Here is a 17,256-nt window from a genome sequence, read left to right as displayed (position 1 = left end):
GGTGCTAGAAGATGGGCCATGGTTACAGTGGAAGTGCTACTGAAGAGAGGAGGCCCTAGAACGGCAAGGTGAAGTTAAAGGATATGAGGCCTCTCAAGATCAAATTCTGGGTGAGGGCCATTATGCTGATCCACAGAGTCAAGCTATTGACAATGAACACATCTTGTCTCTATGCCATACAGCAGTCTTTAATGCTTGGGACACGAGTCAAGAACCAGGAAGAAGAACTGAATCATATACGAAGGTCATACAAGGCCCAAGAGAATCCATTAGTGATTTTTTTTTTTTTACAAAGATTAGCTAAAGCTGTACAAATAGGGGTAACAGATCCAGAAGCTAGATGAGCACTAATTAAATTTCTGGTTTTAGAAAATGCCAACATAGAACGCAAAAACCTACTTTTTTTTTAAAGGTCACATCAGCACCAATGGATGAATGGATCCTGCAAACAGTCATGGTTGAGTTATTTGGCTGTAACACTGAGGCTTGGATAAAAGAAGCAATTTCCAAAGGTATGAAGAGACATCAAAATAACAAATGTTTTAATTGGGGTGCAATACGACATCTAAGAAGGGTCTGTAGGCAAGGCATCCTTAGCAATAATGTTTCCCCTGAGAATAACAGAAATAGAAGGCCTCAAACTTGTGGATTATGTAGAAGATGTGGCAAAGGCAGATACTACTGAACCAATGAATGCAGATCAAAAAGAGACAAACAAGGCAACCTTACACCATCAGGAAACTCCTTATGGCGGGGGTGGGGGGGGGGAGACGACAACACACACCTCTCGCAGGTCCCCAGGTCAAACGTGGACCCTGTCATGGAACTCGCTCTTGTAGACCAGGCTGGCCTCAAACTCACAGAGATCCCCCTGCCTCTGTCTCCCAAGTGCTGGGATTAAAGGCGTGTGCCACCACCACCTGGTTGAGACTTAATATTCTTAACCATCTGTAGGGCACTCTACAAGTGACCACTCTGAACGGCCCTATAATCACACTTACATATGCAGAGGAAACAGTGCACTTGCACACACACGAGGCACATTTACACATCCTGACTTAACTAAGAAAGCAGAAGATTTAAAGTTCCCAACTACTTACAATTAACACCAGTTGTCAGTCAAGTTCATGTTACTTAGGATAGTTTATTTAAGTTAATAAAGGAATCCTCCTCTTGACTAACATTAAAACCCACAAAGCATTCATCTGCTGGACTTAGCAGTTAAAAGTGTATACTGAGCTTGCAGAACCAAAGCTGGGTTCCTAGTACCCGCATCAAGTAACTCAAAAGTACATACATGGGGTTCAATGACCTCTTCAGGCCTTCATGGGTACCACATGCGAGAAACATACATGGACAGGTGCATTCACATAGAAAAATACAGAGAGACACATATAAGCACATAAAAATATATCTTTTTTTAAAAAACCACAAAATTTAAAGCATGTTTTATTGTTGGCCACTGTTCTTTCTCAAGTCTTTATTTCTCATATTACCTGGTTATAATGTTGGTTAGCAATGTTTTTCTTTGCTATTAATTTAAGGGGGTATTGTACATCAATCTTCTTTTATACTCTTATCTCCTGAAAACAACTTCCTTTTCTCTCACTTGACTGTATATTCATAGAACTTAATTTCTTAGCTATGGTTTCTATTGCTGTCAAAGACAGCACTACTGTGGCAACTCTTAGAAAGCAAACCATCTACTTGGGGCTGACAGTTCATAGGTTCAGTCCAGTATCGGCATGCTGGGAAGCATGTGGCACGGGGCTAGGAAGGAGCTCAGAGTTTAACATCTTGATCCAGGGACCAGAAAGAGACTTAAGCTTCTGAGGCAACAAACTTCCTCCAACAAGTCACATCCACTCCAACAAGGCCACACCACCTAGTAGGGCCAACTCTCTATGAGCCTAGGGGGGGCCATTTTCTTTCAAACCATCACTTATTAACAATGGATCTTTCAAAATTAATTCTAGTGTATCAATTACCTTTGGCTTGATATTTAGGATTCCTTCACAGGTAGTCAGTCTCTCCCTTCAGAAATCAGAAATGCAAAGTTGAAAGAATAGTTTTATAACATTCAGCTGTCTGATTATTAACCTGAAACTGTCCGGCTTCTCTCCTGTTGTCATTTGTGCTGTTCTGCAAGGTAACTAGAAACTGTTTCTAACAATAGGAACTTTCAAATTGTTCATGATTATGAATGAAGGTTAAACCCAGATTGCAAAGAACTACAGATTAGTTAGTGCCCAAGGCCAGTACTCAGAGAAACACATGACCATCTTCCATGAGGAAGGGCCTCCATGCTGATGCGCCAGGCAATCACCCAAGGAGGTGAGGCCAACACGCTGTCTTATGTAGTGTAAGTCAGCGTGTCCCACTTGTCAGAGACAAACTGCTAGAGTTATATAATCCAGGACATATTAAGCAGCATTCCAAATCAGATGCGATATTCCATATGTGTAAATACTAAATACATTTTCCCAAAAATTACATCCTTAGCTTCTTCACTATTTCAGAGGGACTTTTGATTGAAAATATGTTGAGAACCATTATCTGATCAATCTTTTAAAAAGTGTTAATTGGAGCTCAAAGAAATAATTGTTTATGCTCAAATCAGCAAGTATCACGTGCTCAAGGTTTCTAAAGCACTTTTAAAAGGCCTTCATTTCCAAACCAAAGCTGTCTGAACAAAGACCTGTGAGAGGAACCTCAAGCTACACTTCAACAAGCACAGCATCGAGAGCATCCTGCAGGAATACACAAAATTCTAGAAAACCCTTCCCAAGAAGGACAAATGTGAATGAGTGCGATGAGGAGAAATGTTACAGGTTCATCAGAGGCTTCAAAAGGAATTTGAAAAACCACGCCAAAAAATACGTCATATACACTGGTATAGCATAAACTGTAATTGTTCTTAATAATAAAAAACTCAGAGTCAGATATAGAGGTTAATGCTGGAAGGTCAGAGAAGCAGAGTAGCCAACAACTAGAGAATTTTTACCTCTACCAATGCTCACATTGAAGGGGTGATCCTGTCTTAACAGATCCTCAAAATGAATGCGGTCTCCATGAAACCTCACACTGCGAGCTCAGATTAAATCCTCAGACTGCATCTGAGCTTCTGTCTCCTCCTGGCTTATATTTCTCTCTCCTCCCAGCCATCACTCCTGTCTTCACCTCCCTAGTGCCAGGATTGAAGGCGTGTGATCCCAACTGCTGGGGTCACCTCTGTGTGAGCTCTGTTTCTCTTTTAGACAGGTTCAATATTGTGTTGCCCACGGTGGCCCTGAACTCAAGAGAGATCCATTTGCTTCTGTCTCCTGAGTGCTGGGATTAAAGGTGTGTGTCACCACTGTCTGGCCTCTATGGCTAATTAGTGGCTTAGCTCTGCACTGATTTTCAAGCAAGCTTTATTTGTTAGACTACAAACAAAATATCACTACACACTGGAACTATTGCTACAGTATATTACAGGGCATTGTTATAAATCACACAAAAAATCATGTAAATAATGGACACATTTAATCAGAACTTTTAGTCACTGGCCAACAGTAGGATACTCAGGGAGAGCTTACTAAAACCAAAAAGCAAACAAACAAAAAACAACCATAGTTTGGTTTGTTGTAGCCATACATCAACAAGTAACATTACAGTAAAATGACCAAGAAAAGACAAGACAGACAGTATTATTGAAAGGGCACTACTGCACTGTGTGAGATGAGGTGTCATCAAGCAGTTTAGTAACCAAGGTCTACGGTCAATTCTAGAAGATTTTGCAAGTGATGTCTTATGAGAAGGAGGCAAAGCCACCCCAGCTCATGACATCGTCTTCTGATGCTTGCCTACAACAGTGACCGAACTGAGTATAAAAACCTCACAAACCTCAGAAACGAAAACCTTTGTTATCTACCTTTATACAAGGTAGGCATGCCATTCCTAATTTGGAGCTCTGCACTGTTTATCTACAGCCTTTCCACGAAGGGCAACATCCTCCAAAGGGAATCATGACAACCGAATCTCACACCCAGCATTACAATCCCCTCCTGGAGCTCTATGATGAGTAAGGCATGGCAGACTTGGGCTTGAGAGCTAGAGAGCTAGCGACTGCCTTGAGGTAAAGAGGGGGAAGCTATTAGAGAATTAGGGCTTCATTCCATTTCTTTATTTTTATAGTAAGCCTTAAATTAAAGCGATAATCTCTGAAAGTGTTCCTGTGTTTTTCTTTAAGAAAACTAAAGTTAAAAGTCGATTTGATCTGGCACTCCCACAGAGAAACACATAATTAAGCTGGTTGGTATACTTCGTGACACTTGGGATAGCTGGGCTACAGAATGCCTAAGCTGCACATGCCCAAACATGGAGCTGAACTGAACTGCCCTCAGACAAGAGCAGTGCCAGTCCGCTAAGTGTGTGAGGATCCCAAAGGAGTCCATCTAGACAAGTATGCTTAGAAAACATTACTTCACTAACCAAAACTTAGAAAACTTGTAAACCTGAATATATTTGTGCTTGCTGAGACAGGGTCTCACTCTGTCACCACGGCAGACTCGCTCTGCAGAGACCCGCCCGCCTCTGCTCCCAAGGGCTAGGATCAAAGGTGGCGCCACCACACTGGACTCAGATATTTTTTATGAAACAAGCTTACTTAGTACATCTCAAAACACCCGTGTCCTGTGTGTTTTTAATTTCCTATTTCTAGTTTCTTTGAGAATTTTATGTTTAAACTGATTAGAACTTTAAAAGTAAAGGCGAAACGAACACAGAGCCAGAGAGTACACGGGATTTACATGTCAACGTCAGCGCTTCCCATGAAGAGCTCTGCATGGAAATGTGATACTATCATATATGTGTCCATCTGTGCTGTTAGTTACCAAGAATCAACCAACATATCCCCAAAACAGACTACACTCTCAGATTTGTCTCATCTTTAAGATGTTTTAATTATCACATCACCAATTCAAGATATTTAAAACGTGACTGGCTTTCTTCATATACAAAAGGCTTAAATATATATGTTTAATAAAAATGTAGTGCTGTTTTTAAGGAGTGTAAATGTGGCTAAGTGGTTGAATATTTGCCTTATAAGTACAAAGCAATAATGGGTATCCCAAGAATCAAAAGAAACGTTTTAATGTGTAATAAATAAAATTCACCACAAACACTAAAAAAATAAAAAACTAAGGCTGCTGTACTTTTTGCAAAAAGCTAAGTTCCGACAATCAAGCTTTTAGTTAAAAAAAAGAAACAAAATTTGAAATGGTTTTGTATAATTCTACTTATACATATAACCCTGGAGAGCTGATATAGTTCATAACTGGCAGTGATTAATCTAGCTACTTTGCTATCTTAGGGGAGAAATTAGAGGACAATTCTTATAGGCATTATTTTTGTAATTTATTTAAAGAAAATCTAAAGAAAATGAAATTCACGGTAACGTAATCCTCCTCTTTCAGTTAACATCCCCAAAACCTAGTTAGTCTTTACTTTAGGCAGTAGATGGCTTAAATCAACAGCATAAAATACATACCAACTTGTGCAATTCAAACGCTTAAAAAAATGAAAAGCCCTGACCATCAACTCACCTTCTTTTGATACCAGACTATAGCATCTGTGACTTTGGACGCCATTTATTCCACCGAGATCACACAGTCGTCATTTTAAGCTGCACAGAGAGAAAACATGGAGATGACTTTATTCCCACTCTCCAGGAGTCTAACAACATACATACGTAACACTCTGGCCATTTGCAAAACACCCTCCCCACTCCTGCCTGAGCAACACGTCCTCTCAAGTAAACAAAAACAAGATGTCATGATAAAGAAGTTGCTTTTGAATGGATATAGTAATTAAATATTCTTAGAAAACTAACTGTTACCTAAGAAAAATAAATTTCAAAATATTTCTGGCTACACTGGAAATTTTATCCTTATAACTAATGTATAATAGAAACTAACAGGTCAGTCAGTTTTTCTCTAGTTCCTATCAAGAAGCTAGTGCCAATTACTGTTGCTAACACATGGCTTGAGAGAAATGACAGAATTTGGAATCGTGTATTTTTATAATAAACAAAATCAAACTCACATCAACAAGACAAGCAGATTAAATGTTAAGTCAATATTAGGAACAGAAATAGTAAGAACATGTCAGATATCAGTTTGAAGATACTTAGAAATTTACCATCTACCTTATAGTCACGTAAGACAGACAGTTTACCATCTACCTTATAGTCACGTAAGACAGACAGTTTACCATCTACCTTATAGTCACGTAAGACAGACAGTTTACCATCTACCTTAGAGTCACCTAAGACAGGCAGTTTACCATCTACCTTATAGTCACCTAAGACAGACAGACAGTTTACCATCTACCTTATAGTCACCTAAGACAGGCAGTTTACCATCTACCTTATAGTCACATAAGACAGTTTCACAGCCCTACAACGATTTTCAGACTGACAGCGGTTAACACCAATACATTTTCCTGGTCATAAGACAACAATGTTAAAGACACCACTACTGACTGCGTGGTAAGACAACAGATTCTGGGCAGAGCACTCACTATAACCCAGCATCCTCAAAGACACCCCCCCCCCCGCCAGCACTTCAGGGAAATCAGCGAGAACGCGCCCTACCTAGCCCATCCTACTGCGTGCAGACCTACAGTAGGAGAAACGCTAGCCTCTCAGGGTAAACGCAGCATCACAAATGTTACATGCCATTCTTGGGAGCATGCAGGCTTCTTGAACACGTCAGGATTCAAATATAACAAAATTATTAGTTCAAATGTGAGGTAATAACCTCTGAAGTTTAAAGCACAATTTATTTAACGCTTGTATTCTTGATCGCTGCACACAAAATTATTTATTTTCTTTCCTAATCAATCAATGATTACCTTTACACTGGGCAAACCCCTAACAGATCAATGACTACCTTTACACTGGGCAAATCCAGGCAAAGTCTATTTTGAAATTATTGTCAAATCACCAAACATATGGAAAGAGGGCTCACAAAACCAAGGGATCTGATTCAAATATTGGCTCCAACATCCATTATTTAATACTGGAGAAGTTAAGTTCTTTAAACTGTGGTTCCCTTCATGTATAAAGGGGGAAGACTGCATTAGCCATTACAAATGATACACATAAGATACCTATCACAGAACTCAACAGATAGTATGTGTCAATTTTGTTAACTTTTCTATTTAAAAATCCTTCAATCTATTAAGAAAATACTTAAAGCTTCCTTTAGTGTGGAAAACAATTGAGTAAAAGAATACAGTGAGGCAAACATAACAACAGCTGCCTGATTATCATAAGACCACAATGTCTCACCTACATACATGAGATTCAGAGATACCCAAGTTCCCTCTAAGGTTACCTTCATTTCTCTCACCACACAAACTTCTCTCACACGCAAATAACAAGAGAAAATCCTCAGTATAAATGAGGACAATGTCTGCCTCGAATAAGAAGATCTACAGAGTCAGTCTCACTTCCTGAAGCAAGAGCCTCACGTTTTATTCACTCACGCTGAGTGTGTCCACACGCGGCAGTGTTCGTGGGTGAGCGTCTACCTTCTCATGGGTGTGAACTAGAACTCAGGATGGCAGGCTGGTGAGCAAGCAGCTAGCCCTCCCCGCTCCACCACTTCAGCAATCCCAACGTGGAAACTGACTCAGAAAATGCACATCAAATGTCCGACAGCTGTTAGTTATAAAAGCACCCTGTAAGTTTTAGCTATATAGATCTACAGAATAAACCTTAATTTTCTGTTTTTCTTTTTCTTTTTTTTTAAAATCCCTGTTGGTAAGGTACAAGCTCTACAAACTCATTTCATGGATTTCCAGCAGCAATGACCTTCCTATGACATTGAGGGGCTCAGGCCAGTTCTTCACACAGGTCTGCAACTCACTGAGACAGACTGCTGACAAAGCACCGTCAGCGATAAATGAATTTCAGACAAGTGAAAACTTAGCAAAAGCAAAAAGATAACAGACGTCAAATTAGTAAACAAAAGTAATTAATACACAACAAATGATTCTCTGGGCAAGTAAAGCCTTTCCAAAGTTGATTCTCTAACAGTCCAAGCTTATAGCTTATCATCTCTATTTTAACTGTTCATGTTAAATAAAGTTTTGCTAATGATAAACTATATTCAAGTGAATGAACTTGGGGTTAAAAGGAGACAGACTGATGGATGGGGAGCATTAAAAGACTTCCTGGGTACCCTGAATAGAGACTCTGAAACCTGTGTGGACAAGCTGTAGCCATGCGTGTTCACATGCACACCAGAGGTCAACATCACGTATCTTCCTTGATCTTTTCTCCACTTATTTTTTTAAAATACTGATTTATCTTCATTTTGTGTGTATGAGTGTTTTGCTGGCTTGTATGTATGTGCGCTGTGTGAGTGCCTAACGGCCACGGAGCCAGAGGAGGGGGTCACAGCCTAGAAAACTGCACTTGCTGGTATTTTCAGTTTTGTTTTTGTTTTGTTTTTTGTTTCGTTTTGTTTTCAGAGACAGCAGCTCTCTACATAGCCATGGCTGTCCTGAAACTCAATGTGTAGAGCAGACATTGAACTCACAGAGCTCCACCGCCTCTGCCTGCCGAGTGCTGGAACTAAAGACATTACTGCGATACCTGTGGAATTGGGAATTAACGACAGCGGTATGACCCCACCATGTGCGCACTGAGAGCGCCTGGGACGAGTGCTCCTAATCACGGAGCCATCTCGTCAACCTCCCCACTTTGTTTTTGAGACTGTCTTTCACTGAACCTGAAATTCACCAACTGGCCAGGCTGACTGGTCCGCCAGCCCCAAGCACTGGAGTTGCAGAAATGCTCTTCCACAGGCAGCATTAACATGGGTACTGGGGTTTATCCTCAGCTCCTCGCGCTCGTGCGGCAAGTACATTACCACCATCTGTGCCATTTCACTCGTCTGGTAAATCTCAAATCAACTACAAGGATGGGTATTATAGTAAGAATAAAAGCTATAGGGTTAACTGTGGGTGTGACATTTCAACTTTGCTATAGACCGTCTGCGTTAATTCTCGGTGATATAAGCTTAATCACCACATCTATCAAAATATCTGAAACTGTTCTTTAATGAGTACATCTCCACATTTATGGGGTCAAAGGTTAGCTTGCATCGAGAGAAGGCAACTATAGAGAGAAAGAGGGTGAAGGGTGTTTTTACTATCAACCTAACAATGACCAGGAGGAATATTCTTTACACAGGTCTGTTTTTAAAAAGCCAGACTTTTAACTACTCTCTATGCTTCAAATCTCCATGAACTATTAATAAACACAATGTATTGTCCTCATTATTCCCGAACCAAGTCACGTTCTAGCATGCCTCACTGGGCTCAGAGAACTAATTATTCCCACCTGACACTCTGTTTGTACCTTTTATTCCCATTCTGGGCTTTTCTCCACCCATCATCTCCCTCCAACATAAAGTCTTTGTATTGAGTGTTCTCCCACTAGAAAGAAATAAAGCGTTGGAGTTGTCTCTCTGTTCACACCGACACGGAAGTGTGGCATCTAACATGCAAACAACATAGCCGTACAGGTCACCTGGCTTAAGGTAAACACTTGGAAAAGGGGGACCATGTTCTTCCTTGCATCTCCCTGGGCACCTATTACTGCATTGCTGCAGAGAAGAACTGGAGAAATGCCAATGACCAAGTACGCGTCGGGAGGGTTCTCGTTCAGACTGCACTAAGCCCTGTCTCCTCTTCAGTTACCAAGCTCTCTGCACCTGAGCATGTCACCAGAGCCCTGCGGCCCACAGAATAACAGACTAAACAAACAGCAACTCCAACCGTGTATTTTACTAACACACCTAAAAATACTAGATCAATCTACTTTAAATATGTGAGATTCAATGTGGCACAAACTACTAGATGAAATGCGTTCTAAAGACAATGTCCTGTAAATCCACTCAGGTCCTGTGATCTCACTGTTCTACCTTTTCTAGTAACCTTCATCGCTCCCGTCTGGTTGCAGAATGAAACTCCTGTCTTAGGACTGTATTTCGAGTGCACTGCCCAACTCTGACCTATCAGTCAACAGTGCCACACAGTCTTCTCTCAACAATATCATGTTTCTATGCTTTTCTGCCTCAATACCAAAATTAGTATTTCCTCGTCCCAAAACAGAACCTCATAAGGGGCCTTCTAATTCTACTTTACCCACAAATTTCCTCCTCATCCCTCCACTCAAGACTTTTAAATAATCTTTGTCTGTGCTTCTAGTACATGTTCACTTTTTCTGTATGTACTGATGTACATATGATCCCAACCCCAGGCTTAAATTTGTTGAGAAAAGTCCAATGCCTTTAAGGAACCATCCTAGGGCTCAATGGTTCTTAACTTTTCTCTGCTGCCACCGGTAATACAGTTCCTCATGTTGTGCTGACCTCCAAACGTAAAATTATTTTCTTGCTACTTCATAACTGTAATTTTGTTACTGTTACGAATAATGTAATGTCTGATACGTGACTCCTGTGAAAAGGTAGTTTGACCCCCCCAGAGTCAAGGTTTAGGACCACTACCATACCAGCTCTTTGACTATATTAAACACAAAGGCTTATAAAGAAATTTAGACGTTACCAACCAAAGCACCATCACAAATGAATGTGGACAAGACTCGAAACTAACTCATAGACCTCCCCAAGGTGCACACAAGCACACACCTTTTAACATAAAAGACATAAAATATAATAACTATGGCTGATTTACTGACATATAACTTAACCAACCAAAACAGGATAATCTGCAGACCTAAAAGGTGCAATAAAATGACTTGAACTAAACCTCCCAAGCCTAGTCTAAGTCCTCTCCTGCATGCTACGTCTAACAGCTACCTCTTAAAAGACTAGTAAATACTAAGGGTCAAACATTTCTTCACATTGGTTCTGAGACTGGGGAAAGAAATGAAATGCACTTTGACAGAAGGAATAAGGTGTGAGCACAATGGAATTCACTGATTAACGTTTCCATGGGAACCTCCATCGGTCAACGGCCTTTGGGGGGCTGGACCAGGTTGGGACTTTTGGGGGTGCAGAGAAAGCTGCCAGCTCACTCTCTTCTTCCCACACTATACACCTTGAGGCTGAACCCCGTTCCTTTAATAAAGGAAAACCTTAGAACACTCCTTCCAGAGACAGCTTGGATTATTTGACTTGCGTCCCCCGCCCCCACATGTTCAGCTTCAATGTTTGTATGCTTCATCCAGAATGAAGATGCTACATAAAAATGTTGTAGAAAATACACTGCTAAAAATTGCTCCAATTTTGGAAAAGAAAATGAAATTAAAAAACAGCTATCCATTCTCTATTTTGACAGTTCATAAAAGAAATGTTTAATTTTTAATTTCCAGAATGGAACCAATGCAAAGTAGAAAATAACACCCATTCTAAGAGAAAGTCACGGGCAAGGATGAACTTAGATTAACAAGAACACTGTGCTATTACGAAACCTAAGAGACAGCACTGGGGCGCACTCCTTTAATTCCAACACCCCGCACACAGGTGGCTCTCGGTGAGATCAGGTCATCCTGATCTACGACAGTCGAAACCCTGTCTGGGGTTGGGAAGGACTAACAAAATAGTCAAACCTTTTCAAACTTTTCTTTACTTATTTATTCATTCAGTGTATAGGAGTATTCTGTCTGCATGTGCACTGTGGTGGTTTGACTGTAACTGGCCCCATAATCTCACAGGGAGGGGCACTATAATGAGGTGTGGCTTTGCTGGAGTAGGTGTGACCCTGTTGGAGGACATGTGTCACTGTGGGACGGGGCTGTGAGGTCTCCTATGCCCAGGATACCATGCAGTGTCTCAGCTGACTTCCTGTTGCCTACAAGATGGAGAATTCTCAGCTATTTCTCCAGGACCACATCAGTTGGCCTGTCGCCAGGCTCCCTGCCATGGTAATGGACCGAACCTCTCAAACGGTAAGGAAGCCTTCAGTTAAATGTTTCCTTATAAGGGTGGCCATAGTCATGATGTCTTCACAGCTAAGACGTGCACCATGTGTGTTGGGAGTATTAGTGTAAGGTGTGGTACTTTTGTTGATGCTGTAGAACATTTGTTTACTGATGGAAAGATGTGTTGCTTTTGTCTAGGCTGCATTTGTTTAACTCTGTGAAGCTGTGATTCTTTGCCTGTCTAAAATACCTAATAAAGAACTGAATGGTCAAGAGCAAAGCAGGAGCAAGGATAGGCGGGGCTGGCAGACCGAGAGGATAAGCAGAAGGAAAAGGAAGGAAGAGGAAAAACAACAAGGAAACAAGGGGAGAAGGCTGTCGGGGGCCAGCTACCCAGCCACCCATGGAGTAAGAGTGAGAATAAGAGATACAGAAGGAAAAAGTCCAGAGGCAAAAGGTAAACAGGATAATTTAAGAAAAGCTGGCAAGAAACAAGCCAAGCTAAGGCCAGGCGATTACAACAAAGAATAAGACTCCTTGTGTGATGTGTGTGGGAGCTGGGTGGTGGGTCCCTCAAAAACTCCAAAGAGCAGAACATCACACTACATGTATACAGTCCAGGAGAGACTTTGGAATCCCTGGAACTGGAGTTGCAGACAGCTGTGAGCTGCCATGTAGTGCTGGGAACTGCATTCGGGTTCCCTGAAAAAGCTCTTAACTGCTGAGCCATCCTTCCATCCCGACAGCTGCAATTCTATTATTACTCCGTGGGCTTCCAGATGGGCCCAAGGAAACACTGCACAGGTCCTTCAGAGTTAACTTTTCCTATTTCAGGGTTTCTAAATTTCAGCATGTTCTCAAAACCCCGACTAGTCTTAGAATTCTTTGCTGTATTTTGTTCCAAAGGCCTAGAAAATCCTCCAAATACCCAATTACAGTATATGCGATTAAGTATTTTGTGTTTTGGTTGATGTGATACTTGGAAAACTCAACTATGGAGTATGATCCACTCAAGTGGTTTAACTACCTTATTCACCCACAAGAAGACATCAACCAAGCTTGATCCAAATACACATATGATCTTACTGTCACCAACAGAAACATTAACTAGGCTGGGCAGTAGTGGCGCCCACCTTTAATCCAAGCACTCGGGAGGGAAAGGCAGGTGGATCTCTGCAAGTTCGAAGCCAGCCTGGTCTACAGAGTGAGTTCCAGGAGAGCCAGGGATACAGAGAAACCCTGTCTCAAAATGAGAGAGAGAGAGAGAGAGAAGGAGAGATAAGCATTCCATGTAATTTATCCAATCAACCAAACTTCTTTTACTTGATTTTAATCTAAACATTAAAAATTACATCGTCATCAAAATGCCTGGATAAACAATCTAGAGTAGAACACAGCATGCTCAGATATTAAATAATATTAGATTAAAAACAGGAGGGATGTAAGGTGGGTGGAGATAAGGAGCAAGTATTCAATAATTTTGAAGAGAACATCTCCAGGTACATAAAGAAGCTAGAAGGGAAAGAGGGATCCTGTTAGGGTGCCCGGGTTTTAGAGACTGCTAAAGCGAAGGACGGCCATAATTAAGGAGCGAAAGAAGTGGGAATAAGAAGGGACGTGCATGAGAAGCGACTGAAGGCGCTTTAAACACGTAAACCATGGTCCTAAAAACCCGAGGGGACAAACGCCAAACCCACCACGACAGAAAGGAAAATAGCTGTGGGGCGCGTTCCTGCACAGCTGTGCTGAACTGGAGGTGCCGCTCTAGCCAGTTCTAGGTGACGCCGTGGGGAGGGGGGCTCGTGAGGGCCACCAGCTTCACAGCTTCACTGTTCCTGGGCTTCTGTGTGTGGAAAATTAGTCTATGGTGCGTGACTTTTGTTTATGCTGTGGAGCACTTGTTTAATGATGCAAAGGTGTGTGACTTGTTATGCTGCATCTGTTTAACTCTGTGAAGCTGTGTCACTGTGCCTGTCTAAAGCACCTGATGGTCGAATGAAGCGCTGAACCAGCAACAGCGGGGCTAGAGACAAGACCGGCGGGGCTGGCAGGCAGAGTGGAGGTAGGAGGAGGAGCAAGAGAACAAGGAGAGAAGGGTGTCAGCAGCGGGCCAGCCAGAGGAAGAGCGAAAGTAAGGTACACAGAAGAAGAAGGCCCAAGGGCAAAAGGTGAACAGGATAATTTAAGAACAGCTGGTTAGAAACAAGTCAGGTTAAGGCCTGCTATTCATAAGTAGTAAGGCCTGGTGTGTGAATTACTTGGGAGCTGGGTGGCGGGTTCCCAAAAGAGTAAAACAGCAAACAGCTACACTTCTGAGTTGTTTCTTGTACATGCCCTAACCTCTCTAAACTTTGGATTTGGAATGCCGTCTCCTGACTGGACTCCTGGACTCGGGACCCTCACCCTCTGCCTCCCAGTAGTTGGCTCTACAGGCACAGCTCATATACTTAATCCTTACCCTGGCCCGTATCCACTAAGGTCTGCGGATGTTCCATGTTTGCCCTGCAGCAGTTACGGAGTCAGAGGACCTCAGTTGCCTGCCCCACGCTGGCCTCAGAGCTGGAGTGGCCTCCACTCCTAATCCCCAGGAAAGCGGTGAGAGATTATAGAGTGTGCCTGCAACTCCAAGTGGAGAACTAGGTTCTGGACCACACGTCAATACTGTGAATACTTCAACTGAAAGAACACAGCTGCTGGGGGCGGGGGCGGGGGCGGGGGCGCACTCAAAGGAAACACTAAATATGTAATCCTAACAGAGGCAAACAAGATAAACCAAGAGAACATAATTCCTTTAAAAATAATTAATTCTATCGTAATGACACCCAGTGATGGTGAGTTAAGTATAATCCTAGATAAGAAACTTAAAATAATTATTAAAGTACATTCAAACAAGTCTAAGAATAAACCCTAATTTTTCCTTTACATTTTTAAACAAACAACTGAATAAAATAAAGATGTTGCAAGATATGAAATTTAATAATTTTAATAATAAATTTTAAAAGCAGAAATAAATATTGAAAGAATCTGACATGCTGGAAATGAGGAATATACTAAGGAAAAACCCTCCAAGTCTCACTAATAGAACAGACCAAGAAAAGGACAGGATATCTAAGTTTGAAGACAAGGTAGAGGAACAAGACGCACGTGATCATCGGAAAAGACTGAATCTGTGGAGAGGTATAGGAGAATCCATTTCCAAAGGCAAAGAAAGCATCTTTAAAAAAGAATTATGACAGAAAACTTCCCAGAGTTAGGGAAGGAGATATCAGTCCACACACAGGAAGCATGCGGTACACCAACAGACAAGAGCAGGATCCCATCACTGACAGGCTATGTACACACAGAACGCACACTGCAGGCAGCAAGGAAGGCACTGTGTGACAAAAGAAAACAATGCCAGCCCAGAGCTGCTCCAGCAAAGCTGTCTGTCATAACCAGAGGAAAAATAAAAGCTCTCCATGACAAAAATAGCCTAAAGGAATTTATGACCACTAAGCCAGCTCTACGGAACACACTTGAAGGAATTCTCAAGCTGGGAAAGAAAACAAAGCCGTCCATGAAGTTGAAGGAAAGAATAAACCACACTAGGTTAATAGTGAAGCAAGACAAGAAGGAAAAAACCAAACACTACAAAATCAACAAAATGGCAGGAACCAAGGCACACCCTTCAGCAATAACTAAATCTAGTGTCTCAATGTCCCAATCAAAAGACATAGAGGACTAGATCAAAAAGCATGAACTGTCTATTTGCTGCCTCCGAGGAACATACCTTACCACAAAAGCAAGACACAACAAAAACCACTGTCTTAGGGTGAAGGATGAAAAGTTATTCCAAGGAAAATAAGCCAGGAAACAAGCGGGTGCTGGTGTTCCAGCATTAGGACAAAAACAAGAGCGTCCAGTTTCTCCCCCCACTCCTATTCCGCTTCGCTACAACAAAAATAGATCCCAATTATGCAAATAGAGATGCAAACCGGAAAAGCATTTGTACTTGTGGATGACATGATTCTACACCGAAGAGACCCTAAAGAAAACTGAGAGAACTGATAGGCAATTTCTGCAACATGTCAAAAAGCAAATTTAACACAGAAAAAAAAAAAAAAACAGCCCTCCTACATACCAATGACACCTGAAAAATTAAGGCTGTATGAAAGCCCACTACTTTGTGAGCTAATTTAAAAATAGAGTTTTTTTAAAGGGCGTTTGAACACAAGTACCCTGCACAGGTAAACAACATTTCCCCCTAGAAGACATGAGTTGTTTTGATTTTTTTTTTTTGCGGGGTGGGGGGGTGAGCCTGTCTTGGTACTTGCTTTGTAGCCCAGGCTGGCCTCGAGTTCATAGATCCACCTGCCTCTGCCTCCCGAGTGCTGGGATTAAAGGCGTGCGCCACCAACGCCCGGCAAACATGAGTTACTAAATTAAAATTTCAATGTCAGGCATGGGATACCTAACTACGAATATTACTAGGAAGGGAAGCCCCACAGTCCTTCCACCCTCCACTCACCGCCCCCAAACAGCAAACGCTACGGTTTTTATTTACTCCTGGCTGCCCACCAAAAACGAGATGCTAAGATGTCTTGTTGAAGACACAACACACTTTGGTTACCGGACAGGGAAGAAGGTTACAGCTGCTTCTGTCCTAAGCTGCATCCCCGTTACTGAAATGTCTAAAACGGAGGGTGCTATCCCGAGATCTACTTACTCTGACAGTCAATAGGTTCTCTCAAACACTGCTTGCCATTCCGACAGCGCTTAGACCGTGTTGGTTTCTGTGCATGAATATGCACACTGTAAACACAAGCTTCACTTTGAGAACTGCTTACGGATTTTAGTCTACTTTCCTATAATCCAAAGACGTACAAAAGAGAGAGCTAACGTCTAAGCGCAGCAATCCTGAGGGTCACAAAGGTCCTGCGGGGATGCAGTCAGGAGGCAGCCTGCCCTCACCAGCCCTGGCTCCTGCCCTCTATTTAGAATGCTGATCAGAAGAGCCCTGCTCTGACTCCGCTGAGCGCAGCATTTCCGGGCAGGGTCATCTCAAGAGCTTTCCCTGACTGTGCGGCTGCCTCCCAGCCTCTCGGGATGCTTCTCTGTGACCCCGCATTTCTTTATCTCGCTTCTAGCAGGTGACGAGGATTAGCGCCTTTCCATGCACTTCACTTTTCTTGCTCACTACTTTTTTTAAACACAGAGTTGTAGTCTTCATCTGGTATCTCATTCTGTCTCTCCACCCAACCCCAATCTGTCTCAGCCTCTCACCATCTTCCCACATCCATTTCCCCCTTTTTCATTCGATCTTACTGGAAGAAAAGTCT

At 42.1% G+C, this 17,256-nt stretch overlaps 1 protein-coding gene across 5 annotated transcripts in view; it reads right to left on the bottom strand.

Annotated features, from left to right (window-relative positions):
- Positions 1-17,256, bottom strand: part of Phtf2 (putative homeodomain transcription factor 2) — a 108,466-nt gene that overhangs the window by 71,458 nt on the left and 19,752 nt on the right. For 4 of the 5 annotated variants that reach the window (XM_087902441.1, XM_085684272.2, XM_087902443.1 and 1 more), the window contains exon 2: positions 5,586-5,665. In XM_087902441.1, coding sequence (XP_087758567.1) covers positions 5,586-5,630 — 45 coding nt within the window. In that variant the 5' untranslated portion in view covers positions 5,631-5,665. Of the gene's footprint in view, positions 1-5,585; positions 5,666-16,643; positions 16,896-17,256 lie in introns of those variants that run through there. The other variant, XM_087902442.1, reaches the window with a different exon arrangement.

The sequence above is a fragment of the Myodes glareolus genome, chromosome 27 (assembly GCF_982192425.1).
Source record: "Myodes glareolus chromosome 27, mMyoGla1.1, whole genome shotgun sequence".
NCBI classification, from domain to species: Eukaryota; Metazoa; Chordata; class Mammalia; order Rodentia; family Cricetidae; genus Myodes; species Myodes glareolus.
This window is presented reverse-complemented; position numbering and strand designations above follow the sequence as displayed.